Here is a 26,193-nt window from a genome sequence, read left to right as displayed (position 1 = left end):
GGCTAGGGCGCTGTCCAGCTTCTGGGTCCGCGGCCCTAGCTCCAGCCGTGCTCAGGCCAGATGCGTCCCTCCCGCTGTCCGCTTGAGGCCGCGGCGACCAGCCCGGTAGCGCCCCACGCGGATGGGCTGCTCTACCACGCTGGCTCAGGCCCGGGTCACCGCGCCAAGGAGTGGCAGAGGCGCAGTACCGGTACGCGCAAAGGAGGGGAGGCCCGGGGCGGGAACAGCTGGGGGCGTGTCCAGGAAGGGGATCCAGCCTGGGAGGGGCGCGAGGGGTGGGGGCGAGCGCCGGGCCGGCGGGCAGCGCGGCCCCTGAGCCGCCCGCGTACGTCCAGCGCGCCGCCTTGCCGGCAAACAGCAGACCAACCGAGGCCCCGCCCGCGCGCGCGCGCCGCGTATCCCCGCCCGCTCGTCGGTCGGAGCGCGGCTGGCGGCGCGGTGGCGGCTCGGCACGGCGGCGGCCGGGCGCAGGCGGCCGGGCGGAGCAGCAGACTGCGCCGAAGCCGCCCCAGGCGCAGGGCTCACTGCGGCGGAGAACGCCGGACTCATCGGGGCCCGCGGCCACCCGCGCCTTTCAATGGGCAGCTCGCACTTGCTCAACAAGGGCCTGCCGCTCGGTAAGGCCGCGCGCGCGCATTTCCGGCTGCGGGCGGGGGGCGGGGGCGGGGCGGCCGGGCGCGCGCGGCGCTGGCTTTGTGTGCGAGTGCGCGTGCGCGGTCGGTGAGCGCGCTGGGAGGGGGAAGCGGGGGGCCCGGTGTGGCCACGGGGAGGGGCGCATGCGCGAACTTCTGCACTTGAGTGCGCGTCCCTATAGTCCCCTGCCCGCCCGCGACCCGTGCAGGTGACAAAGGGGCCTGTGGTGCTACGACCCAGGCTGTGACCTAGCTGGACCTGCCTTCCTGGCTCGCGGCCCCGCGAGGTTCCTTCCGCGTGGATACCCGGCTGGCACTGAGGTGTTCCCGGAGTGACGAGCCTGTGGATCCCCCCTGGGCCTCGGGTTGGCGGATCCGGGAGCGGGCAGTTCTCTAGAGGTGGCACTGAGGGCATACACGCCCATCACGGCTCTAAGTGACTTAGTGATGCTCAGCTTGGCCCCTGGCCTTGGACCATATAAGTTTTTTATTCATTTGTGAAAGTCCTTAAACCACAGGGGTTCTGCCAGTGGAGGGCAGTCCTTCCTTGGTGGTGCTCGCTGGCCGCGCAGCCTGGCGCACGCGCAGTGGGGCCGACCCCACCTTCGGGCGGGGCGGCCCAGAGGTTGCGGAGCCCAGAGGAGCTGTTGCCCACCATCCAAGCACCCCATGGTATCCCTCTCTTTGGCTCTTCTCCCTTACTAATGAAACGGTCTGGACCCATCTCTGCCCTTTTCCTCATAGCCTGAAAGACAGTAGAGGAAGAATCCTTGCAGTGTGTGCTGCCAGCAGTAAATACGGAACTGTGGGCAGGAGGGAGGCGCCCTGTGGTGGCCTACTGCACCTCTTATCAGACAAGGCCAAGTCGCAGATCCTGTGGGCCTGTTTCAGGGTGTGACCGGGTAAGGGCCTACAGGCCTGCCCTCCATCCTGGGCTGGTGGTGGGTACTCCTCCCCCAAGGAGGTGTACTGCACCATTTCAGAGCTGTCACTCCCTGGAGGTGTGTGTGTATGGGTGTGTGTTTGCGGGAAACTGTTCTGCATCCAAAATCATAGGATCGTAGGCCAGAATTTCCCGTGGATGGGGAGGGTAGGCCTAGCCCATTGCCTTCCAGAAATTAGGAAGACAGCCTTCATCCTGGTCTTGCTTGTCAAACCTTTTCTGGCCCAGGGCCTTGACCCTTGTCCTGATGAGTTTGGGATTGGCCAGGACAAATTTGCCTCCTAGGAAGGAAAAGGGACGTTTAGTTGGTATTCAGAAAGGTGGGCCTTGTGAGCCAGGGTGTCAGTAAGGTGACACCGAGCGGTTTTTCCCCAGGTAGTATGTGTGTCCTCACTGTTTCTGCTCTGTCATTTCCAGAATCAGAGTGTGTGTGCCCATTAGGAACAGGAGTGTGCAGGATGCCACCTAGTGTAGTTGGCATGCAGGGCCTCAGGCCCAATGCTTGAGAGTGGGGCCAACATCTTGAGTCCTGGGGCAACATGATCTTTGGAAGATTGATGTCTGTGGACATGACTATGAGCCCTGACTCATGTGTGATCTCTCTGCGTTTCATCTGCAACATGGGGTAACAGCTGTGGGATGTACCAAGTTCAGGGACAGCCTCGTGAGTAGTGTGGGGTGATACTGTTCTCCGGAACTGTGTGTTTCCTTGTCTTACTATTTAGGCTGGCAGCTGTGGTTTGAGGCTGCCCTTCCTCTGCTCTGGAGCTTGCTCAGATATGGTCCTGCTGTGTGTGTCCACTGGCATCCACAGATGTCTTAGGGCACCGTGCCATGCTAGTTGTACGTAATGTGGATTGGAGGACTTGGTGGGGCCTCAGTGATATCCTGTTCTTGCTCTGACCTCTTACCTCTCTTCTGTCACCTGTGGCCTGTAGTTGAGTTTCAGCTGTGTGCTTAGCGTCTCTCCAGATGGTCCCCAGGCTCAGAGAGGTCCAGTCCCCCCCCCCCCCCCCCCAGGGTTTCAGGTAGGATCAGGTCTTTGGTCCCCAGCTGTTTCCTGCCTGCCTTTTGAACTAGAGTGGTGCGTGCCCTGCAGTGTGACCTGGCAAGAGGCTTCTGCGAACATTCATCTTTAGAACTACGTACTGCTGAGGACCCTCTTGGGGCAGAGCCGACCATGTTACCTGGTGGCCCTGTGGCTCCTTGGCATGGCGTGTGAAGCGGAAATGTCCTGAGTCTCTGCTCCATGGCAGTACCTTTACACTAGTTTTCATCCTGCTGGTGGCAGGAAAGGACTTGGCCTGCGTGGTGCTGGGTAGGGTGGACTGCCTCCGGGTCCTGGGGTGTAAGCTGCTGCATAAGAGAAGTAGCAGCGTATGTTGGGTTGGTTGTGTGTCCAGCATGAAAGTGTATGTTGGGTTGGTTGTGTGTCCAGCATGAAAGCGTATGTTGGGTTGGTTGTGTGTCCAGCATGAAAGCGTATGCTGGGTTGGTTGTGTGTCCAGCATGAAAGTGTATGTTGGGTTGGTTGTGTCCAGCCACTTGAAAGTTTACCAGCACCAGTGTCTGCATCTGTATCCTCACAGTCCTGTGGGGTAGACACACGCAGTCTCCGTAGTCTCTGAGCAGTCCTGCAGCAGCTGCAGCACCTTCTCCCTCAGGCACTGAGGTCCATGGCCACAGACACGCACCGTCCTTCCAGAGCCCTTCTGTGGACTGGGGTGGCACCTTCAGAAGACATGACCATTTCCTATAAAGTTTTATAGCATGGCCTCTTGTCAGCCTTGCCTGACTTAACTGCTGTGAAGTCCTTGGTCTTTTCATGACCTCTAGTTAGCATCAGACCTGTGTTCTATAGGCAGTGTCAGAGCTTGAAGAATTTTAGACAGGGCTGCACTGCCTGCGTGATTCAAGGAAAAGAAAATCTACCAGGCTTGGAGTGATATTGTATGGGTCAGGGGTGTAGGTTTTGTAGCCCACAGGAAGGCCTAGATAGTGGGGACCCAGAAAGATCTCTACCCCTCCCAGGCATTGCTGTCCCTTCTGTTAGTTCTCTATGGCTGTGGTGCTCTTCCTGCCACTGTCTCCAGTGGAGATACACACAGGGCTGCTTTGTCCAGAGACAAGTCTCCAGTGGAGCCTTCTTTAGGGCTCATGACTTCTGTGTCCTCTACAAAGTCAGACGTCCCTACAGCACTGGAAGGATAAGAAGGGCATGGAGGGAGGCAGCCCTAATAATCTGGAACATCACACACGGCCCATGCTCTTCCAGTGAGGATAGTGTTCCCAACTGACTTTGAAATGGGCAGGTGTTCTCAGGGGTCAAGACCTGCAGTATCTGTTGTAACACACACAGGCAGACAGACACACAGACACACAAAATTGACCAATGTTACTGAAAATGAATAATCTTGGTGGCAAATCCATGCCTCTTATCATGGTTTCTATTTTGTGCCTCCCTGATGTGTGGTGTAAGTCACAGCTGGCTGTGAGCACGCCTGTTTCTCACAGTCACCTTCCCTCCGAGCCATCCCATTGTCCCGCTGTGCTTTACCCTTGCCTTTGGCAGTGCCTTTGGCATGTTGCTCTTACTTTCCAGCTCTGTTCTTGCCAGACAGTAGGCACTTCCAGCGTCTGCCTCCACCTGATCTGAGTGGCCAGGCTCTGGCCTCTGGCCTTCAGAATTGGGTAGGGACCAGCCCATAGGACAGCTTTGTTCCCAGAGAGGGCTGCTGGGGAGTAGAGCTGGCCTTGTACCCCAGAAGAATCTGTGCCTAGAGGTAGGAGGAGACTCTGCCCCCCCCCCCTCGTTGCTGCAGAATCCCTTCCCAGAGTACCTTTAAAGAGGATGGGGGTGTGCTGGGTGGTGGTGGCACACGCCTTTAATTCCAGCCCTTGGGAGGCAGAGGCAGGCGGGGCTTAGTGAGTTCAAGTCCAGCCTGGTCTACAAGAGTTAGTTCCAGGACAGATAGGGCTGTTACACAGAGAAATCCTGTCTGGGGAAGGGGGAGCAGAGAGGATGGGGTGGCTGAAGGATACGAGGGATCTGATCCTAGTTGAGAAGTGCTGGCCATTCCGGGAGGATTTTTGCTGGTTAGTTCTTTGAGACATGGTCCCTGAGCCCCCATGGCTCAGATGGCTGCTGCTTTTGCTATTGCAGATGACAGTGGCTCATGCAAGGGACAAACACTCCTTGCCACAAATCTGTCAGAGTTCCCAGCATTATGATGACTTCAGGTCCTTTGCTTCTGCAGTGGCACCTTAGCGCCCTCTACTGGGAAAGGCTATCATGGCACCGACTAAGGGAAGGATTGGGCCTGTGGCAGGTGCCTGGCACTGGCAGGACTGTGACTCAAGGGCATTGTTGCTGCTTTACTGACTGGTTCCGCATTGTCTGTGCTGCTCCTCAAGGCTGGGCTCTTCTGGAAACCAGCACTGGGCACGGGTGCTGGGAACTCACAAAAGAGCTGGGAAAAAAGTTTGTGAGCCTTCTGGAAGGAGCTATTCCCCAAATACATTGGGTGCTGGGTTCTGAAGCCCCAATCTGCCTTGGATTGTGGCCACGTGTGGACTTTCTGGATGAGCTTCCAGAGTCTGGGCTGACAAGTGCTCTTGTCTCTTGTGATGTTGAAGGGTGTCAAGGCTAGGCTCATCCTAGCCAGCCTGATGTCCACCTAAGCTGAGGGTTGGTCCCTGTGTGGATGCTAGGGCCAGGGGCCAGGGCTTTGGCTGCTTAGTGACACACTTCAGAGGTTGGGCTTTTGTGCTCACCTGTAATACCCTAAGTTTCTGGGCTACAGGCCTGCCATTATGTGTTTGGGTGTCATGGCCTACATTTCCAGAGCGTCTGGGCAGCACTTGCAGGTGAATCATTCCTGGTGCAGGGACACTTGGAGCAGGGACATACAGGAAGTTGGGTAGAGTGCTAGAAAGCCAGCACCTGGCAAGCTTGCCTGAAAGCCTTGTTAAAAGATCCATGTTGGGACATGGTTAGAACAGCCTCGAGTATTAGGAAATGTAAACATAAAGGAGAGCTTCCCAGGAAAGCTGGTAGCCCCTCTCTGCAGTTTCAAGGTCCTGTACCTGATGTTGGCTGCTTTTACCTTCCACTGTGGAGAATGGGCTGAGCAGAAGTCTGTTGGGGCAGCCAACTGCAGTGCGGTTCCTAGGTCCACATAGATGACTTGGGGGCTTGCCCCAGCCTGGAATCACAAACTCAGTGAGAGCCTTGCTGTCCAGTTGGTCTTCTGCAGCTGCAGCTGCACAGAGCTAAGGATGTAGCATACAGCTTCACTCCATGGAGTTTCCTGGAGTCTGAGTTTTAGCCGGCCGTTGATGGCATTTTAACTTGTCTCTTGTGTTTGATTTTTAGTAAGACTTTGAACCCGACGCAGGCTTCAGTGGCTGCTGTGGAGCAGAAGCCTGAGAGCTTTGGTTGGAGACAATAAGACGTGGGATGAGGCTCCGTGACAGAACGCGGTTCGGCCTGGGGATTCTGAAGACAAAAAGCTTTGGACAGGCGAATTCATGGTCGTGGAAACCCTGCCCCAATTAAGCAATGTCAGGTTGGTAGGGGTTGCCAAGTGAAGCCATCTCTGCAAAGGAACTACAGGAGGGACATGGGCTGCGCTGCCATAAGCTAGGCAGGCTGACCTACGTCTGAGGACTATGGGATTCCTGAAGGATGTGCTTGGTGTTTGCAGGCTGCCTTGGTCAGCGGTCCTCAGCTGCTATGCTAGGGGTTGTCTTCTGTCAGAAAGTGTCCCGAGGGTAAGGAAGTGGGTGCTGAAGCCAGGTCTTCCCTGAAGGAGCTTGAGGGTCAATTCTGAGGTTGTGCATGTCCCGATGCAGACCTGAGATCCTGAGGTAGGCTCAGCAGGGGTTTCTTGTCTTTTCTGTCTTATGTCTGGGAAAGGCTCTTAAGTGAGTTCAGCCCTGGACTAGTGTTCCTGTGTAGCAGGGGTCCAGTTACTAGATCTGTCTGCCTCCTGCATGGGTTTGTCTGGGAGGAGCCTAGCTGGAGCAACTCTGTGAATGAAGAGGGGGCACCGTTGACAAGCCCACTGGATTTTAGAGGGCTTGCTCTTCTGTCCTTCCACATGAATCTTTGGGTATCATACCCATCCTTTAGACCCAAGTCTAGCCACACCCACATCCGTAGGTCCTCCTTAAGGAGTTGTTTATAGGTGAAAGAGTAGAGTTTCCATCAGCTGAGCGGGTCCTCGATGAGGTATAGACTTCCTAGGCAGTAGGTTCAGGCTGTGTTCTGAGGACTTGCTTTGTAGCCTTAGAGGATTTGTGGACATGGGCATTGCTCACCGTATTCTTACAGAATGTGGTGTTCAGGCTGGGGGATGAGAAAGGGAGATGTTTATCAACACTTCTCAAATAGCAGTAAGTCCATCACCTCTACAGAAAGTAATACTTTCATGTGAGAAAAGCCACTTTGCAAGTCCAAGTTGAAGGACAGGTGAATTGTTGCTGTTTGTCCGCCACTGCTGTCTGGTGACTGGTAGCTAAGGATGTGATCCATAGGGGTCAAGGAAGGGAGTATGCAAATGCCAAGCCTGTGACCTTGAAGTCTGGGTTCATCAGGTCTTTTCCTTTTACTGCTTATGAAGTCATAGAGAGGTAGAGCTGTCTTTTTATATGCACATTGATACTGGGGAAGGGCTGTGTATAGCAACACCTCTATTCCTCAGCTGGAGTCCTTGGGCTTAATGTTGTCTAGAAGGCAGCTCCATTATTTCTTGGCGGTCAGTGAGACTGGTGTCACAGCCCAGGTATCCAGTTCTAGACCTGGAAACACGCAGAGTGATTGTCCACTAGCCCTGCTGTACATGGATGTGACAGTTCCTAGGACATTGCCTTTCTGTGACATGGGCTCTCCGAGGCACGTCGTTGGCACTGGCAGCTTGGGGCAGCCTCTGCACCTGGAGGCAGGAAGAGTGACTGTGAACTCTGTGGGCTGCTGCTCGCCAGCAGCTGTTGCAGGGCTGCCTCTGGCCTGCTCAGTGGGAGACTGGATGGTGACATATTTCTTGTCCTCCACTCCCGACTGTGCCTTCTCCATGGTCCATTCTCCTGGCCAACTCTTTAGGAGGCCCTGGGGCCAGACAAGGCCCTGCCTGGTGCTGCGTGCTACTGCGGAGCTACCTTTGGTCACCATGAGGTGTCTGCTGCCCTGCCCAAGGTGGCCAGACAGTACCTGGGACTACTGTGTCGGCTGTGTACCTGTGAAGCCCCTGGAACTGCACTTGGCCCCAAGTGGGGTCTAGTCTAGGCTGTGTTGGGAGCAAGCAGATGCCGTATCTGTGAAGGCTTTGGTGTAACTAGGAAACAAACTCAGGGCCTTACACCCACTGGGCAAGTGCTCTTTTAAGTTGCACTCCAGGCCTAAGGTTCTTTCTCACTTTGATCTGGGAGGTGGGCTCTACAGTGGGTAGCCTTTTTTTACTGTCACAGATTTTTGGCTTTTGAAATCTATCACTAGGAATGATATCAGGTTGGGTCACATGCTAAAATCCCTGTGGTTTCTCTCTGGGGTTCTGGGGTTCTGGGCAGTCACAATTAGTGACTTTAAGCAACAAAAAGTGACCAGGCTCTTTCCCAAATCCCATCCTTTTGTGACCTGTACATTTCTGTGTTGACAAGATAGCCTACGGCTCCCAGTTCTCTTGTTCCCCACAGCCCCACTAGGGTCTGCAAGGATCTCAGGTCGTGTGCTCTTGAGGGATTGATGGTCTGAGTCCACTCAGTCATCAGTGAGCTATCACAAACTCCATTTCCTTCTTCACAGCGTTAATTTGCATTTTACAAAGTCCCATGTAACCAGATGCTGAGTACAGCAAGTTCTCAGGGCTGATCTCTTCAGCTCTAGTGGGTAGCACAGTCCTCAGGTCACAGATTAGAGCTGCTGAGGGCATTAAGTGGTCTGCTCCTTTCTTGCAGGCGTCCGACCTCCCATCATGAATGGGCCCATGCACCCCCGGCCCTTGGTGGCGCTGCTGGATGGCCGGGACTGCACAGTGGAGATGCCCATCCTGAAGGATGTGGCCACAGTGGCCTTCTGTGATGCACAGTCTACACAGGAGATCCATGAGAAGGTAGGGTCACAAATTGGCCAAGTTTCATGGGGGAGTAGGGGGTGCTCCAGAGCATGGGCCTTGCCACCTCAGGCTGCAGTCTGAGTCAGCACACAACACTCGTCATGCTCCTGGGCCTCTGGCCACACTAGGTCTAAGTCACCTAGTCTTGTGTGACCTGTCACTGTGCCTGGCCTTGTCAGGCGGTAGAGATGGGCTTACTCTGTATTTTCTTGGTTTCTTACATCACAGCCAGTTCATTAGAAGAAGTGGAACTATGGGCTTCTGCCAGTGATTATGCTGGATGCTCCCTGCAGTACAGAAAGTCACAATATCTTTATCCACAGTACCTGCCTAGAGCTTGTTGTCAGGTGTTAGTCGCTCTAAGCAGCTTCTGTGATTGATGTTTACTTACTTCAGTTGAGTTCCTCTGTTACCTGGAGTATGCTCACCTGGTTTCTGCTTGTGTCCTAGCCAAGTCAGACTTCACACTGAAGACAGCTTGAAAAGCATTTTTTACAGCAAACCTAATAAGCCTTCAGGGGTAGAACCAGTCAGGGATTTTGCCACGAGGGACCTGGCATCTGCTCTTGTAGATGGTCTGGTTGACTAGCCTGGAGATTTGCTCCCCTGGGAGGAGTGGTGAGCTCTGCTCTCGGTGGCACCATGGTCTCAAAAGGTGGGCCTGTTGGCCCATTGCAGGTATTGTCTCAGACCCAGAGGGCAGTGACACCCATATCTGCATGAACCTTCACCTAGCTTAGTACCCAGCCTTGTAAGTGTGCCAGGCATGGCATTAGCATACCGTGGACCTACAGCCCTGCTCCTCAGTGGCTACAGAGTCATCTGGGACAGTCCTTCCAGCCTGGCCTCAGTGTGTGTCTGTAGTCTTTGGGAACTTGTCACTTCCACACAGATACTCAGATACAAGGAGGCAAGGCTGAGAGCTTCTCATCAGCAGCAGCCTTCGTCTGACTGTGGGGTGGGCTGCCTTCAGCTAGGAGACAGTGCCATAGTGACGGTCTTGTAGTAGGTATGGGGGAGCAATAGAAAAAACAGAGGACATAATAATAGGCAGGAAGAGATCAGAAGACCTGATTCTGATGTGTTGTGAGGAGAGTGGGGAATGGGAGGAGAATGGAGCGAGGAGTGGGCAAGTTAACAGAATCTAGAACTCAGAGGGAAGGAGCGAGGAGTGGGCAAGTTACCAGAACCTAGAACTCAGAGAGAAGGAGCGAGGAGTGGGCAAGTTAACAGAACCTAGAACTCAGAGGGAAGGAGCGAGGAGTGGGCAAGGTAACAGAACCTAGAACTCAGAAGGAGCGAGGAGTGGGCAAGTTAACAGAACCTAGAACTCAGAGAGAAGGAGTGAGGAGTGGGCAAGTTACCAGAACCTAGAACTCAGAGGGAAGGAGCGAGGAGTGGGCAAGTTACCAGAACCTAGAACTCAGAGGGAAGGAGTGAGGAGTGGGCAAGTTACCAGAACCTAGAACTCAGAGGGAAGGAGCGAGGAGTGGGCAAGTTACCAGAACCTAGAACTCAGAGGGAAGGAGCGAGGAGTGGGCAAGTTACCAGAACCTAGAACTCAGAGAGAAGGAGCGAGGAGTGGGCAAGTTACCAGAACCTAGAACTCAGAGAGAAGGAGTGAGGAGTGGGCAAGTTACCAGAACCTAGAACTCAGAGGGAAGGAGCGAGGAGTGGGCAAGTTAACAGAACCTAGAACTCAGAAGGAACTAGATGCCAATGGTGGAAGATTTCCCCTGAACAGTAGGAAACAGTATGTCAGTGAGGCACAACCCTGGCAGTTTGTGCACTCTGTATTATTACACAACCTTTCATCGTTCTACCAGCCATGCTTGGGCTTAGTCTTCGCAGACATGACATGCGTTCTCACTGTCATCTCTACCTGAAGGTATGGCAGCTTGATTCACTGTAGCCCACACTGGGCAATCACCCAGTGCCCTTGGGTGGTACAGCTGTGCAGATTGTATCCTACCTCAGATCCTGCCTGGCTCAGGAATGGGATGACCCACAGGCACACAGCACCTTGGGCGCATATCACTGAGGGAAGTCACCTTCCCTCTTTCTGCTGGCTGGAAATTGGAGATGATGGCTGAAGCCTTGGGTAGGTACCGTGTACCATAAGAGGGAAGCCATATACTGGGAATGGCACAGTCACAAGACAGGGATCATGTGCCCAAATGACTATGAAGATGTAACCAAACATATGGGACACCTGTCTCTAGGTGTGGAGAGGAAATAACTGTCTTACGTATCATTGCTACGTGGGAATTGTCCTTTCAGAACAAGAAGTTGTCACAACTGGCTGTGTGTGTCACTGTCTAAATTGCAAATGAGAATGTTACACTAGCAAGGAAGAACGTGATGAAGAAAACTTCCCAGAGACCCTGGCTCTTCTGCCATGGACCCAGGAGGACTCTGAGAGGGGCTAGGAGATGCCCACTAGGTGTGGGAAAGTCACTTGTGGCAGGAATTTCAGAACACCCCTGGCTGGGTGCTGTACAATTTCTCAGGCAAATGACCTTCAGCCCAGGGCTGCATGTGCCGAGGAGGAACCCAGGGACACTGCTCCCATCATGTGCCGAGTGAGGACTTAGGGCAGCAGGAAGTCCCCACTGGAGATGGGAGAATGACGCTTCATGACTCATGGGTGCAGAACATCCCAGGCCAGAGGACGGCCCCTTACAATTAAGATGTACAAGGAGCAAGTGGGCAGAAGTGTCTCTCGTGGCCAGCAGGCTGCTAATGCACTGACCTTGGGCTCGTGTTGCAGACACACCTGGAACCAGGACAAAGGTTGAGAGGAGGGGGTTTCACTGTGTGCAGGAGTCCATTGCCATGGGTCAACAGGTCCCCCTTTGAGAGTATGCTGAGATTCAGAGACCCATTGTTAGTACCTTGATGGGACAGAGCAGAAGACCCAGGGATGGGTGTGGCCTTCAGGTATATGGACAAAGTGCTGGTAAACCAGTTACAGGCTGGGATGGTGTTCCAGTTGGAAGAGCGGAGGGGGTTCTTTTCTTACACACAAAAGACATACTGCTTTAGAAAGGAGTCTGTGGGCATGCTCAAATGACTCAGGAAAGTAAACTGTGGGAAAATTTCAGTGAGGTCAAGTGGGCACTGCTCTTTGGGCCCTGGCCCCAGGATACATGTAAGACCTTCAGGCTTTCCCAGTCAGCAGGAAAAGGAGATCTTTGCAGAAAGCTGGTCAGAGAAGAACTGCTTATATAAACCACTTCAGCAAGCCTCTCTGTGGCCCCCTGAAAACCCACAGTTCACCACCAGGTGGCCAGATGATCAATCACTGGCACAGTAGAAAGCCTGGATACCACTTCCCTCTGTGGAGAAGAACAGCTGCAAAGCTACCTGGTGTCTGTGGAGTTGGATAGTGTACAGAGGTTTCAGCCAGTGTCTGCTTTGCCTGTATGTGCCTTACGTCAGCAGAAAAATGTCAGGCATGATGGTGAGGTGGGAGGAGCTACAGTGTCACATGGTAGCTGTTCTGTGCACACCAGGCGATAAAACCATCCAGTGTTTTCTCAGGGAGGTTAGCACAGTGAGCCCACTGTTGCCCTGACCACGAAACCTCACTGCGGTTGGAGCGTGAGCTCCATTCAGAACGTGCTACCACTGGTACACTCATGGCCCGTTTGCACCAGTCACTCATCATATGCTATGCCTGCCATGAACATCTAGGGCCCATGTCGTTCCGGGTCTGGCATTGAGGACACCAAGTACCCTAGAGTCAGGTCACTAACGTGGTCACACAGCTGGTGAATGGGGACATGTGAGTGGCTGCTTGCAGAGAGGACTCTTGGAGACAGGCCTATCAGCAGCCCTCCCAGACTTCCCTGGAAACACTAAAGGGAGTGTAGGAGAGGGACGGGGTTGGGGGTAGACCTGTGGCCAACAGAACAGCTGTTGGTGGTGACCGGGGCTGTAGAACTCTGTCTGGTTCACCCACTACCTAGCAAGCCCACTCCTAGTATGCTTTTGTTCTGCAGCCAAGTAACTTCAAACCAAGATAACAAACAAACAAATAAAAAAAAAACATGAAAAAATTTCACAGAGAAACATAGGTAGATTGTACCCAGGAAGGCAAATTCAAGCACAAGCAGTGGATGGACAGTAGGCTGTGGTTTATTTGTAGAAAGCTCAGTGGTGACATGAGGAAGTCCGTTGGCAATTGAACAACAGGGTCTAGAGCCTCAGAAGACCCTCCACTTGTAGGAACTTAGCTCAAGGACATAAGCACACTGGCTTCTGGAAGACTTAGTGCAGTGAAAGGTCGGATGCTTTGCTCTCTCCCTTCTCTGTTGGCACATTTGCGGTACATTGAAAACATGCTTTTGAAAGACATTACTCTCATGTTTAAGTGCTAAGGGTAAGAAACCAGTTGGCTGTTCACATACACATGTTGACATACAACATAGGCCTGTAGGCTATGGTTCTGTCCTGTCCACAACCAACCCTTTTCAAACATAGTGAGGGACCCATGTTAAATCTGTCCCTAACTACAGACTCATTCTAATACTACCCTGAGATCTGTCACTTTTGGTCTGCACTGCTATACCTGCCATGGGCCTCAGCAAACAATTGTTTGTATGGGGTTGGTCCCTATGTCCCCCAGCCTCACCTGTTCTACCCAGCTGTTCAGTCCTCCTGTCCTCATGATTGTCCATCTGAAGTCCATATGGCAAAATGCTGTCAAGGACTCCCCTAAATCTCCTCACTCCCCACTCCCTGTGCTGTCAGCTGACCATTCCCCATTCACTCTTTCCCACTTGGGCTCTCCATGACTCTCCACTGGCAAATGGGTACCCATTTTTTCCACACATGTCTAAGTAGTATATGTGACCCTGATTCCCTCAAAACTAAGGGCATCCATCAGTTCTGGCCCTGAGCGTGTGTACTCTAGAGGCCGCTCGGCCCAGCATTCCAGACTCTAACCATCTTCCCTCAGCATCTGGCTGTTTCTTCTTCATGTAGTTTAGATGGCCCCTGGGCCCAAAATGAGTGGAAAGGCTACTGTCTCCACCCTTGTGGCTCTTTGTGACAGGCGAAGGCCTTTCTGCCTCAGTGACAGTTGTCTGCATGCTGGGTCATGCATCTGGCTATGGAGCTTGTGTAGCTATGATAGAAGGAGGCTGCATCAGCCTTCGCATGTGGAGCAGTCTCCACCCCAGGAAGATACCCTGGCTCCACAGCCAACCAGATCAGCAGGAAGTACCAGTGTAAAAGAGGACAGGTAGTAGAGTTGCTCACTGGATGTGGTGCCCTCTTAGAGGCTGGCCCTGCCCACTCCCAGTCGACAAATGCCTCTGGATATGTTTGTTACTTGGGTCCTCTGTACTCCGTAGAGACTGGTGTGGAGTGGGCTCCATAGTTTTATGGAGGCTGGTTGCTTGCAGATGCTGCTGCTAGTCTTTGCCCTTAGACACTACCCACAGCCTCTGCTGAGGCTCTGCTGTAGCATGCTGCTGTCTGAGACAATTGAGAGAACACAGCTGCCCCTGCATTGTGCTCCCCGTCTCTTCCCTTGTTCTCTCTGCCTCCCATTCCTTTCATTTGGAGGCTGGCTGCTCAGCCTTTTTGGGTACATTTGGTGGTCCCTAGGGGCTTAGTAAGCAGCCTGTTTTCCCTCAATGCAGGTACTGAATGAGGCTGTGGGCGCCCTGATGTACCACACCATCACACTGACCAGAGAAGATCTGGAGAAATTCAAAGCTCTCAGAATCATCGTCCGAATTGGCAGCGGGTTTGACAACATTGACATCAAGTCAGCTGGGGATCTAGGTAGGAGCTCTGAAGTCCCCGTTTCCATTGACCAAGATGTCTCACTTAACCTTCAGGCTCTATTGGGCAATCAGTAGAGCCGGGACTGCTCCTTGAATTGAAGGTGATTTGGGCTGTGGGTAGTGCAGGCTGTGGTGGGTAGCACAGGATGTGGCTGCAACTCCCTGTGCTCTCACCAGCCTACCAGGCCCTAGGGATTGGGTTGAAACAGGGCCAGTCAGGGAGTCATTGCTGTCTTCCTAAGACAGCAGAAAATGGAATGCGTTCTGAAACCATGCAGGTATACATATGAAGCAACGTGGCTCAAAGTGGACACTTGTACACAAGTCTATTTATATTGAAAGCATAACCATACTTTGCCATTCTAGAGTAGCTTGTGTTCTGTGCTAGTGGCCCACTGACAAAGCAAGGCTGCCCTCTACAGTGTGTTGTTGACATCGTTCTGCTACTCTGCCCCTTACAGCTGCAGAGGAGGCAGGAGCTAACCTGTCCAAGAACCACAGGGCAACTGAGGACTGCAGTAGTATGGTGGGAAAGTCAGTCTTGTTCTGTTGGCTCATGTTGTCCTGGAAATCCACGGGGGCTGAAACCTTGGTGACTGGTCTGCCCCTTCCTGGACAAGGTCCCACTGTAGTCCCTAGAATTCACAGGCTCCTCTTTTCAGATAGGGATGGCCTAATGGTGGGCCAAGTTTGGTTCCTTTAGACCCAGCTGTGGAAAGTGGGGCAGGTCTTACCGTCTATACCTTCTTGGGGGATCAGTTTTGTTTCTGTATCTCAAGGCTACATGCTATTGCTCCCTGAATCCTTGTTTTATTTCAAGGGAGTCATTTCTGGAGGGTGCATGGGTCCTGTCTTGATTCCTCTTTGTGGTGTCAGATACCTTTAATTTATAGGATAGTTTCCAAAACAATTCTGTCCTCACACTTCAGTGGGAAGTATGGGCAGAAGCATGCTGCTGGGATGGGAAGTAGAGTTGGAACTAAGGCCACTGTGGAGGATCAGCTCACGGCTGGGATGATGGGGTCCTCCTTGGGGACAAGGGCTAAGGGCAGCCCAAGGCAGCATAGACCATCAGTTTAGTGCCTGGACATGGGCCCTTGGGTAAATTGGGAGGCCATGGCTAGGGGAGAGAAAGCTTCATCTGACTTGCTCCCAGGACAGTAAGAATCGTGGAGCCATGTAGCCAGGGCATGCTTGGCCTGGGAAGCCCCAGGGAACTGGAAGGTGTTATTTGTGTAGTGTCAATAGGGAGGGGCCAGCCAGCTCCAGGATGTACCTTGGCTCTGGCCCTTCGCTAGTAGAGCCATGGCTGCTCAGGAAGGTTGTGTGTCCCATGATCCAGATGGGGAAGAATTGGGCATTAGTAGCATTGGCTTCTTTTCTACCACCTGCCTGCCCAGATAACTCAGGCTGGAAATGATCAAGACAGCATTTGCCTGCCCCCTGTCCTGTTTGCTTGGTAGCTGCCACATCAGTGTTCTGCAAGAGTAGGTGTAAGTGGAGACTGCTCGTTCATTCCCAGCTGCCCAGACCCGAAATAATTACACAGAAACTGTATTAATTACAACACTACTTGGACAATAGCTAAGGCTTCTTATTAACTAACTCTTAAATCTTAAATTAACCCATTACTATTATTTTATATTTTACCATGAGGGTTGTGGTTTACCGGTAAGGTTCAGGGGCGTCAGTCTTCTTTGGCAGCTACATGGCATTTCCCTTACTCTGCCTTCTTTCTCCCAACATTCAGTTTGGTTTTCCTGCCTAGCTCTATTCTGCCATGCCACAGGCCAAAGCAGCTTCTTTATTAACCAGTGATAATAAAACATTGACAGCATACAGAGGGGAATCCCATACATCATGCAGGACAGCCCAATGACATGTAGTCTCCTAGGTGGTTGTGGGGCATGTTTTCTGACATGTTACTGCTGAAGCACCACCCTGAGGGTATGCTCTGACGGCAGCACCTCTGACTGTGGATGACAGGAGGCTGTGGGCCTAGAACATGTGCCTTCACATATCTTGTAGGCATCGCAGTGTGCAATGTGCCTGCAGCATCTGTGGAAGAGACAGCAGACTCCACCCTGTGCCACATCCTGAACCTGTACCGACGAACTACCTGGCTGCATCAAGCACTTCGGGAAGGCACTCGGGTCCAGAGTGTAGAGCAGATTCGAGAGGTGGCTTCAGGAGCTGCCAGGATCCGTGGAGAGACCTTGGGCATCATTGGACTAGGTGCGTGGCCACTGTGACTCAGCACAAATAGTCTTTGCCCATCTGCCACCCTCCTACTCCATAAAGACCCTTGACTTGCTGGGTGTGTTGAGGGCATAGGATAATTAGTCCTGGGCAGGGCTAGAGAAACTAGTCTGTGTCTTTCACAGGCGTCTTCTCACATCCATGGAGGTCAGGTAAGAGCACAAGTGAACATCACGCATTGGTGATAACATGTGCCACATGTGGATCCAACAGACATGGTGTCCACATGGACACAGATACGTGCATCCTCTATACAAACATGGTTACATACACACTCATTCCCCACAGCTCTGGAGTAGCCTGTTTCTGCCCTGCTAAGATAGTAGTTGGTTCCTATGCTCCCTGGCTTGTTCTCACAGCCATCACCTTTTTGTGGGTATCTGTCTGTTATGTGTACCACAGAGATGGCAAAGTAAGTTGTGCTAGAGTTCCACCTTTGAGAGCTCTCTTGTCACCCTTGCCTACCCTTGGTTGACCCTGGCTGCGCTGTACTCTTGCCTCAATCCTACTGCCAGCAGCAAGAGATGGGAAGTGTGTGTAGGTCACCGCAGTTCCAGAAGGAGGTGGGCCTGGGATATGGTTGTTGGTGTCCTAATGAACATGCACAGCAGGGCTATTTGGTGCTCTATGACACTGTATGCCACCACCACCCCCATCCGGTGTATAGGACAAGATAGCACCTCCTACCTCAGGGTCCTAGCGCCAAGATGTGTTGAAGGATGGAAGAAAGATAAGCATGGGGGGAGTGAGGGGGTGAAGGGTGTCACTGGGCAGGTCTGGGTGGTCAGGGCACCCCCACCCTCAGGTCTTGTCCTCCAGCAGTCGAGTGGCTCTGCCTCTGCTTTTGTCATTTTTGTGTTTGGGGACTGAGCCATGTGTCCCTTTTGTACCCTGTTTGTCCAGTGTATCACATGTCTGCCACTGACTACCTGGCCTACACTGCTGTCCTCTCTGCTGTGTCTAGTTGTTCCCTGTAGCCAGCCCAGAGCTCCCTAGAGCTTAGGATACATGGATGGTAACATGTATTCCATATGGATAATGTAGATTACAGAGAGAGACAGGGCTATACATGTGAGCATACTTGTGTATGAGTGTACAGTCTAACAAGCAAGGAAGGTGAATTTTGTCCCCTCGGGGTACAACAAGGGCTCCTGAGTTATTGCACCCTCTACCTTAAGGACCTCCTATTTGTATGTACTTGCTGTCTACCCACTACAGAACAGGTCTGAGGCTAGCTTCCACACATTGTGGCCTCCCTCTAGAAGGGAGATGGGTATGTGCCCCTAGTGAACCTATATCTCTGCTCTTCTCTTCTACAACCTGTTGAGTCTACCTCTGTGTGGAATATGGTGGTGAGTTCTTGGCTCATCAGTGAGGGTGCACAGGCAATGTGGGCTGTAACTTTTGCTTTTATAATGAACATGCCAACTACTTTCCTATGGCTGTTGGCCTCTCCATCCATAGGCTTCTGCCTCTCTCCTTCTTGCCCTCTTACAACTGAAACAAAATTTACTCCTTTCACAGAGTATGGAATGTATTTCTGTGTGGGACAGCCCTGTACTGTTTCCTGCCTGCTGTCTTTGCGCTCCCTCTGGCACAGCTTGCTAGGTTCCTCAGTCCAGCTGAAATAAACCCACAGGGCAGGGCCCTAGGTCTGTGCTCCTTCGCTTCTGCACACGTCTGTCCTGCTCAGGACTCTTACTGTTGAGCAGGATTCTGTTGATCTGTTTAGACAACTGCTGTGAGCAAGTTTAGACATGTCTCTTTGTGCATGGGACTCTTTTCTTTGATTTAAGCAGAAGTGAAGTGACTTTACAGAGATGGCAGAAGGCCACCACGGCATTCTTCAAGCAGGTGTGTGGCTTTGGCACTTGTCAGCTGGCTAACTGGAGTTTTGAACTTTGCTGGCACTAATGTCAGCACTAGTGCTACCCCTTGTGTTTTTATTTCACCTCTCCGACAGCTAAAGTGTCTGAGTGCCTTTCTTGCCGGAATGCCTGGCCGTTAGAGAACTTTTCGCCTGTGTTCTGAAGTATGGTGCCCGTCATGTTCTCTTTGGTTTGTCTTGGTGTGGATCTGCAAGATTCCATCTGTGTTCTATCTCAGGGCCTCGTCAGACAAGTATATTGACACCCTGGTGCCCACTTAGTATCTGTGGTGAGGACAGATTCTGGTTCTGAAGAAATCCAGTTTATTACTTGTAAGTTGTTTCCTGTGTCTTAAGTAGTCTCTGTCTGCTTCAGCTTTTAGCCAAAAGAAAAACATGAGGAGTCTGCTTTCTAGAAGCTTCATAGTTCGGATTTTACAGGTCTCAGACCACCTGGATCATACACTTTGCTCAGTGCTGAGTATACTATGCCAGAAACATAGGCAAATAAGTTTGTGTCTTTCCACAATAACAATAAATTCTCAGGGCTCAGTGGTTTTAGTGGCAACAATTTGCCACATAATTCTCCCTCCATAATCTGGCTAAGGTGAATACAGGATTTTTTTGTTTGATTGGTTTTTGTTTTGCGAGACAGTGTTTCTTTGTGTAGCACTGGCTGTTCTGTAACTCACTTTGTAGACCAGGCTGGTCTTGAACTCACTGAAATGCGCCTGCCTCTGTCCCCTGAGTGCTAGGATTAAAGTCATGTGGCACAACTGCCCAGCTTGTCACTCTTTTTTTTTTTTTATTTATTTTACATACCAACCAGTTTCCCCTCCCTCCTCACTTCCTGTCCCCTCCCCTTTTCCATCTACCCCTGTCCCCATCTGCTCCTCCTCCATCTCCATTCAGAAAGGAACAAGATTCCCATGGGCTTGCACAAAGCATGGCGCATCAAGTTGAGGCAGGACCAAGACTGTCCCTGTGGGTCGAGGTGGGGCCAGGTAATCCAGCATGGGAAACAGGTTACCAAAAACCAGCTAAGCACCTGGAGAGGTCCTGCTCTCACTGTGAGAAGCCTTTCCGAGAGACCAAACTACACAGTTGTCACACACATGCAGAGGGCCTATGTCAGTTTCATGCAGGCTCCCTGACTGTTGGTCCAGCTGGACTCACTCAGTCTTAGAAGTAGAAGCTCTCAGCAAGGACAGCCTACATCTCTTGGCAGTTTGCTCCTGGTGGTTTTCTTTGGCTTCCTTTACTCTTTTGGCTAAAAGGTTTGCACATTCTTCAGTCTCCTCCTCGTTTTTCTTAGTGAGCTGGTTTTTTAGAGCCATGTATTGGTGTTTGTGTTGCAGGACACATGGAGTAACAAGATGCTGAGTCTTGGGGGCTTTGGTCCTGAGCTACTTCTTTGTTTTGTTGCTCTCTAAAAATATTATGGCAGATGTCTTAGTTACTTTTCTATGGCTGTGACAAAACACCATGACCAAGGCAACTTGTAAGATGAAGTCTTTAATTTGAAGGCTCATGGTTCTAGGAGGTTGCGTCCATGACCATTACGGTAAGGAACATGGTAACAGGCAGGCAGACATAGTGCTAGAGAAGTAGCTGAGAGCTTACATTTGATCCATAAGCACAAGGCAGAGAGAGAGAGAGAGAGAGAGAGAGAGAGGGAGAATATGAGAACACAGCTAGGTATGAGCATGATAGCTGGGAGTTGTGTGGACTTTTGAAATCTCAAAGCTCCACCTTCAGTGATATACCTCCTCCAACAAGGCCACACCTCCTAATCCTTCCCAAACAGTTCTACCAACTAGGGACCAATTCAAATACATGAGCCTATGGGAGCCATCATTCAAACCACCATAGCAGATCTCATCTTCTTTAGAGAGATTGAAAAGTTTCGGATTTTAGCTCTTTTGCTTCCTAACTTCCAAGTAGTATCTGTCAGTTCAGAAATACCCTCCTCTCCTCTCCTCCCTTCCCCTCCCGTCCGCTCCCCTCCCCTTCTCTCTGTCTTTTTTATAATAATCAAGTTGAGAATGCTCCAATTGGCATCCACAGTGTATCCTTGAACAAAGTTGTGTTTCCTCTTTCCAATTCTCTTTGATCTATAACAGTGTCCCTTACTCAGTAGCAGGCACACTTTGCTGTGGGTCAAGAGACCTTACTTTCTGGTGAAACCTTGTTTGTCATTCATTTCTTTTCTTTTCCTTTTTTTGGTGATGGTGTTGCAAGACAGTGTTTCTCTGTGGTGTTCTGGCTGTCCAGGAACTTGCTCTATAGACCAGGTTGACCCTGAACTCACAGAGGTCTGCCTGCCTCTGCCTCCCAAATGCCAGGACTAAAGGCGTGTGCCACCACACGTAGCCATGTCATTCACTTCTGATAGTTCTTCTTTAGAATCAGCTCACTGGTTTGTGTTTTGTTTAGTCCTTGAGTGTTTTGGGACACTGGCCTCTGAAAATCACACACATGTCCTCAAGACATACATCACGCTATTATTTCATGTTTTGATTTCTCTTAGCAGTGTTCTGTAGTTATCAATACATAACATTTGCATAGAGCTTGTTCAGCTTGTTAATGTACTTCCCCCATGCTGGTGGTAGAACCTAGGCATCACCCCTCTGACCAGGTGTTTGGTATGACGACTGTTATAATTTATGTGTTCTAATTCCCTGTGGTGTTCAGAAACACACTTGGTCTTTGCACTTCCCAGAATTCTGGTTTGCAGGTTCTCCGGGCATTTCCCAGCACTCTGCTCTCTCCTTTAGCATGTTTCACTTGCTCCCACTCTTTGTTCTTGTCCTTTTGGCATTAGTGATGACCAGTGCTTTATAGGCTAGACCACAGTGGGGTAGAGCTCCGTCCTTTATTGTGGTCTCTATGGTTATCTGGCCTGTTAAATGTTATCATACAGCTTTCTCTAACTAAACGTTGTTATGGCACATCTTTTCTCCGCTTTCCCAAACTCAATTGTGCCTTTTGTTCTTTAAAAGGCTTTCTAAAAATTCAGTTTCCTTTCTGCTTTAATTAGGGTCATTTCTGTTGGCCATTGTTCTGTCTTTGGTGTCAGACCTTCTGATGGGCTCTTTACTGCAGGTACAGCTTTTCCAGCTCAAAATGTGTGTCCAGGTCTTTTGTAGAGGACACTTTCTCTGCTGGAGTTCATTGTCCTCTCAAATTTATCACATGTGCCTATGACACATGTTCTCAGCAGCGATCGGAAGTCCTTCCAGCTAATCCCACCATCTGGGTTGTCTGTGGATCTGCTTGTTTTTCTTTATTCTGTTATAATTTCTGTGGTACTCTCTTTAAAGTTGTGCCCATGTCCTGCCAGTATGTCTGACTCCTCAATGCTCTTTTCCTGGCAGGTATTGATGGATGCTGCAGGAGAGACTATGTCCCTAGCATTCTCCTACTGGCAGCCTGTGCTGTCTGTGCTCTCTCTGTATCCAACATCAGTTGATGTCTGCATTCCATGACCCTTAGGCTGTGGCTCCCATTCCAGAGCCAGGCCTGCCTCAGAAGGCATAGGGTGTACATCTGTGGAGTTGTGCCAGAAAGGTGGCAGATGTACTGTGTGCAGTGTACCTCTTTATTGCTAGGTTCTTGGGGTTTTTTTTCCTTTCAAGATTTATTTCTATTAGTGTGTATGTGTGTATGTGTAGGGGGTATGTTCATGTGAGTGCAGGTGCCTACAGAGGCCAGAGGTTGGAGTTAAAGGTGGTCCTGAGCTCCTGACATGGATGTTGAGAACAGAGCTCAGCTCCTCTGCGAGAGCAGCAGGCCCTCCTAACCGCTGGGCTGTTTCATCAGTCCTGTGCTGCTAGAGTCAATGGTATATGAATCTCTAGGAAGAGTGTTGTCCAGAATGGTCCCCACATATACGGTTTGTGATCAGAATTGAGATTCCAAGGACGTCTGATAAGTGACCCAGTGACCAAGGGAGGGGACCAAGCTGATTATGTATTGGCTTTCCAGAGCAGTGAGTAGAACTGATCAATGGCAGGCTGCTGGAGAGTGGCAGCTAGCTCCCATCCCTTGATTGTGGTGCCTGGGAGCAGGCACCTTGGCTGAGTGTTTGTGATGGAGGCCTCAGGGATCTGGTAAAACTTTGGCAGACTGGCAAAGTTGTGTTTGAGGCCCTTGAATCCCGGCTGTGAGGCGGCTTCAAGGCCTCAGGATGCATGTCTCACTTCATCTTGACTCTGTAGGTCGTGTGGGCCAGGCGGTGGCACTGCGGGCAAAGGCTTTTGGCTTCAACGTCCTCTTCTATGACCCGTACCTATCCGATGGCATCGAGCGGGCCCTGGGGCTGCAGCGTGTGAGCACACTGCAGGACCTGCTCTTCCACAGTGACTGTGTGACCCTTCACTGCGGCCTCAATGAGCACAACCACCACCTCATCAATGACTTCACTGTCAAGCAGGTGCGCTGCGGCGTCCTCCACCCTCCTCCCTTCTCCTCCAGAGCGATGTTGTCCCTTCCTTATAGGGTGGCTCCCACTCTTCCCTCAGGATGTACCCCTTCTTCCCCAGAAGGCAGTGAACCTTTGGTCAAGACAGCAACAGCATTAGATACCTGGGTCTGTCTTATTCCATTGATAGTCCAGAGTGTACCTGCTGGTACCACTGCCCACCCTGGCCCAGACTCTCTCCCAGAACTGATCTGTAGTAGGTCAGCTCCAGGTGGGTGGGAAGTGAGATTTGCTGTGGGTATGCCACTCCAGTGAGAAGCTCCAATGCCATTCACTCACATGGTCATCCTGTCTGTCTTCTCAGATGAGACAAGGAGCCTTCCTGGTGAACACGGCCCGTGGTGGCCTGGTGGATGAGAAGGCTCTGGCCCAGGCCCTGAAGGAAGGGCGGATCCGTGGCGCAGCGCTGGACGTGCATGAATCAGAGCCCTTCAGGTGCCCCCTGAGCCCCAAGATGGACTATGCCCACCAGCCTGCTGACTAGGATTTGGAGGCTGTCCTTCAGCTCTGGCCTTTTGCTGGCTGGGTTTGGGGAGGGTTTACTCTCTGTTCTCAGGTGGGAACAAGAACCTCAAGATTCTATCTCACCTTGGCCACAGTTATGGGGTAGGCTTAGGACTTGACTTGGTTCTCAGTTTGTCTCTTGATGTCTGTGATGGTCCCATAGCCACCATCCTCTGGAGACCATGGGGCCAGGGCTAATTTGGCTTAGCATGTAGTCTTTAGTCCTGTTGGGACAGACTTTCTGGGGCTCCAGCAGTTGACAAAACCTATCTTGGGGTAACCAATTGAATGATTAGCCATTGGAAGAGCTAGCAGTAAGAGTCTGTGTCTGAGAGCCCACAGTCCTAGGGTTTGTTCTGCTGGGCAGGGCTGTGTAATACCCCATCATGGCTTCTCCCCTAAGGCTTGGAAGACCCTCTACCCTTATTGTTAAGACCTTGGGGTAGGTTTGAAAGTCCTGCAGCTCCACATTCACAGATGCCTGGGATCAGGTCAGGGGCCCTCAGATCTCAGGACTGGCTACCTTCTGCACCTCCCCAGACATGGGTGCTCAGACCTCTCTGACTGGGTATGTGCTGTCCTCAGTTTTAGCCAGGGACCCTTAAAGGATGCACCCAACCTCATCTGCACCCCTCATGCTGCATGGTACAGTGAGCAGGCCTCCATTGAGATGCGAGAGGAGGCAGCCCGGGAAATCCGGCGAGCCATTACAGGTGGGTGGCTTTGCTCTCAGACTGACAAGTCTGTTTTATGCCAGTTCAGGGGAGGTGGCACTTGGTTGTCTCTTACTGGGCATCCCTTGGGGTGAAGTTGGGTAGCACATGTATCATTTTCATGCATGAAGACCTGCCAGGCTGAGTGCTGTCAGCTGCTTGTGAGCTGAGGGCGCATGTGCAAGGCTGGGGTCTCCAAGTTGGGAGCTGAGTTGTTAGGTGGACAGAGCCCTGTGGTGTTCACAGGGAGTAATCCAGGGCTCTGGGTGACTGTGTGCCTGCCTTCTGGCCTCTACAGAGGCAGCAGTTTTAACCCAAATTGCTGTCGTCTCTCTCTGGTGTACCTCCCAACCTCCCAGGCCGGATCCCAGATAGCTTGAAAAACTGTGTCAACAAGGACCACCTGACAGCTGCCACCCACTGGGCCAGCATGGACCCTGCTGTGGTGCACCCTGAACTCAATGGGGCTGCCTACAGGTGAGCAGGCAGGGGCAGAGGACAGCCTCCAGGACAGTGAGGCTTAAACCTGGACCTTGGCTGTAGGTAATGTAGTGAGCTGTGATATGGCTGGGGATACCCTTATGTAGGCCCCTGTGACTGGAGAGGATTGAGCTGGATGGTGCAGTCCACTTCCCTGAGCTTTTTGGAAGGATATCAAGAGGGTTGGCCTTAGGAACCTCCTAGACAGGAGTACTGGGCAGAACTATTGTTGGGGCAGAGAATACTAAGGAGACAGGGAATGGGGCTTGGGGAAGACTTTGTAAGTGAGAAGCCAGGTAGGGATACTGCCCAGCACTCACCAAGTGTTCACTGTTCCCAATCTTTCTGGACCTCAGGGGTCACTGATGCCCCATGCAAAAGGGCTGTGTGTAGCAGGTGGGTGCTCCATAGATGACCTCACATGTCTGCCCTCCTCTCCCAGCAGGTACCCTCCAGGTGTGGTGAGTGTGGCCCCTACTGGCATCCCAGCTGCTGTGGAAGGTATTGTTCCCAGCGCCATGTCCCTGTCCCACGGCCTCCCGCCCGTGGCCCACCCACCGCACGCTCCTTCTCCTGGCCAGACTGTCAAGCCTGAGGCGGATAGAGACCATACGAGTGACCAGTTGTAGCCTGTGAGGAGCTCTCCAGCCTTGGCGCCTGGTGGAGGGCGCCGCGTGCCCTTGGACCCAAGTGTGCAGAGGTGGCATCCAGTGTGGGCCTTGGCGCTCCAGAGACTGACCCGGGCGTGCACCAGGCGGGGCAAGAGGAAGCACGTCCCCAAGTCGATTGTAGTTGTCCCGTCCTGTGGGCTGGCTCACTGTCCTGTGTCCTTTGCGTTCCTCGTTAAGCAAAAGAAGTTAGTAGCTAATTCTATCACGAATGTTCTTGTCTGTGTACAGTTTTTAGAACATTACAAAGGATTTGTTTGCTTAGCTGTCCACAAAAAGAAAACCTGAGGGAGCATTCAGCAAGTCAGTTTGAGATTATTTTTCCTTTTCTACGTTGGAACGTGCCCGGAATGTGGCCGTCGGCACACTTCTCAGGACAATGAATCCTTCCCGTTTTTCTTTTTATGCCACACAGTGCATTGTTTTTCTACCTGCTTGTCTTATTTTTAGAATAATTTAGAAAAACAACAAAAGCTGTTCTTCCTAATTTTGGCATGAACCCCTTTGTTCCAAATGAAGACGGCATTGCGAGTGGCTCAGAGGAGTGTTTGCAGTGCCCAGTGTGCTCAGGACCATCCGTGTCTGTCCTGGGTAGGCAGGGGTTGCAGACCCTTGCCTGCGTGGTGCCGTCCTGCTGATGTGGTAGGCTAGCAATATTTTGGTTAAAATCATGTTTGTGACTGTAACCATTTGTATGAATTATTTTAAAGAAATAAAGACCCCAGAAAGAGCAA

General features: G+C 51.7%; 1 protein-coding gene across 3 annotated transcripts; it reads left to right on the top strand.

Annotated features, from left to right (window-relative positions):
- Positions 1-283: 283 nt before the first annotated feature.
- On the top strand, positions 284-26,193 carry LOC121436540 (C-terminal-binding protein 1). Of its 3 annotated transcripts, XM_041636538.1 has the most exons (10): positions 287-617; positions 5,951-6,143; positions 8,530-8,684; positions 14,339-14,483; positions 16,514-16,720; positions 22,832-23,046; positions 23,399-23,529; positions 24,184-24,311; positions 24,671-24,788; positions 25,234-26,193. In XM_041636538.1, exons 2-10 carry the CDS (start codon positions 6,137-6,139, stop codon positions 25,418-25,420), a joined length of 1,293 nt encoding a protein of 430 aa, XP_041492472.1. In that variant the 5' UTR covers positions 287-617; positions 5,951-6,136; the 3' UTR covers positions 25,421-26,193. The 3 variants fall into 3 exon arrangements, with proteins under 3 accessions (XP_041492471.1, XP_041492470.1, XP_041492472.1); XM_041636537.1 differs by lacking the exon at positions 5,951-6,143 and having other exon boundaries at positions 284-617; positions 25,237-26,193; XM_041636536.1 differs by lacking the exon at positions 5,951-6,143 and having other exon boundaries at positions 285-617.

The sequence above is a fragment of the Microtus oregoni genome, unplaced genomic scaffold (genome assembly GCF_018167655.1).
Source record: "Microtus oregoni isolate MIOR12 unplaced genomic scaffold, Mior012 000049F_ref0000343, whole genome shotgun sequence".
Classification (NCBI taxonomy): Eukaryota; Metazoa; Chordata; class Mammalia; order Rodentia; family Cricetidae; genus Microtus; species Microtus oregoni.
Note: the sequence above shows the minus strand (reverse complement) of the source record. Positions and strands in the feature narration are given on the sequence as shown.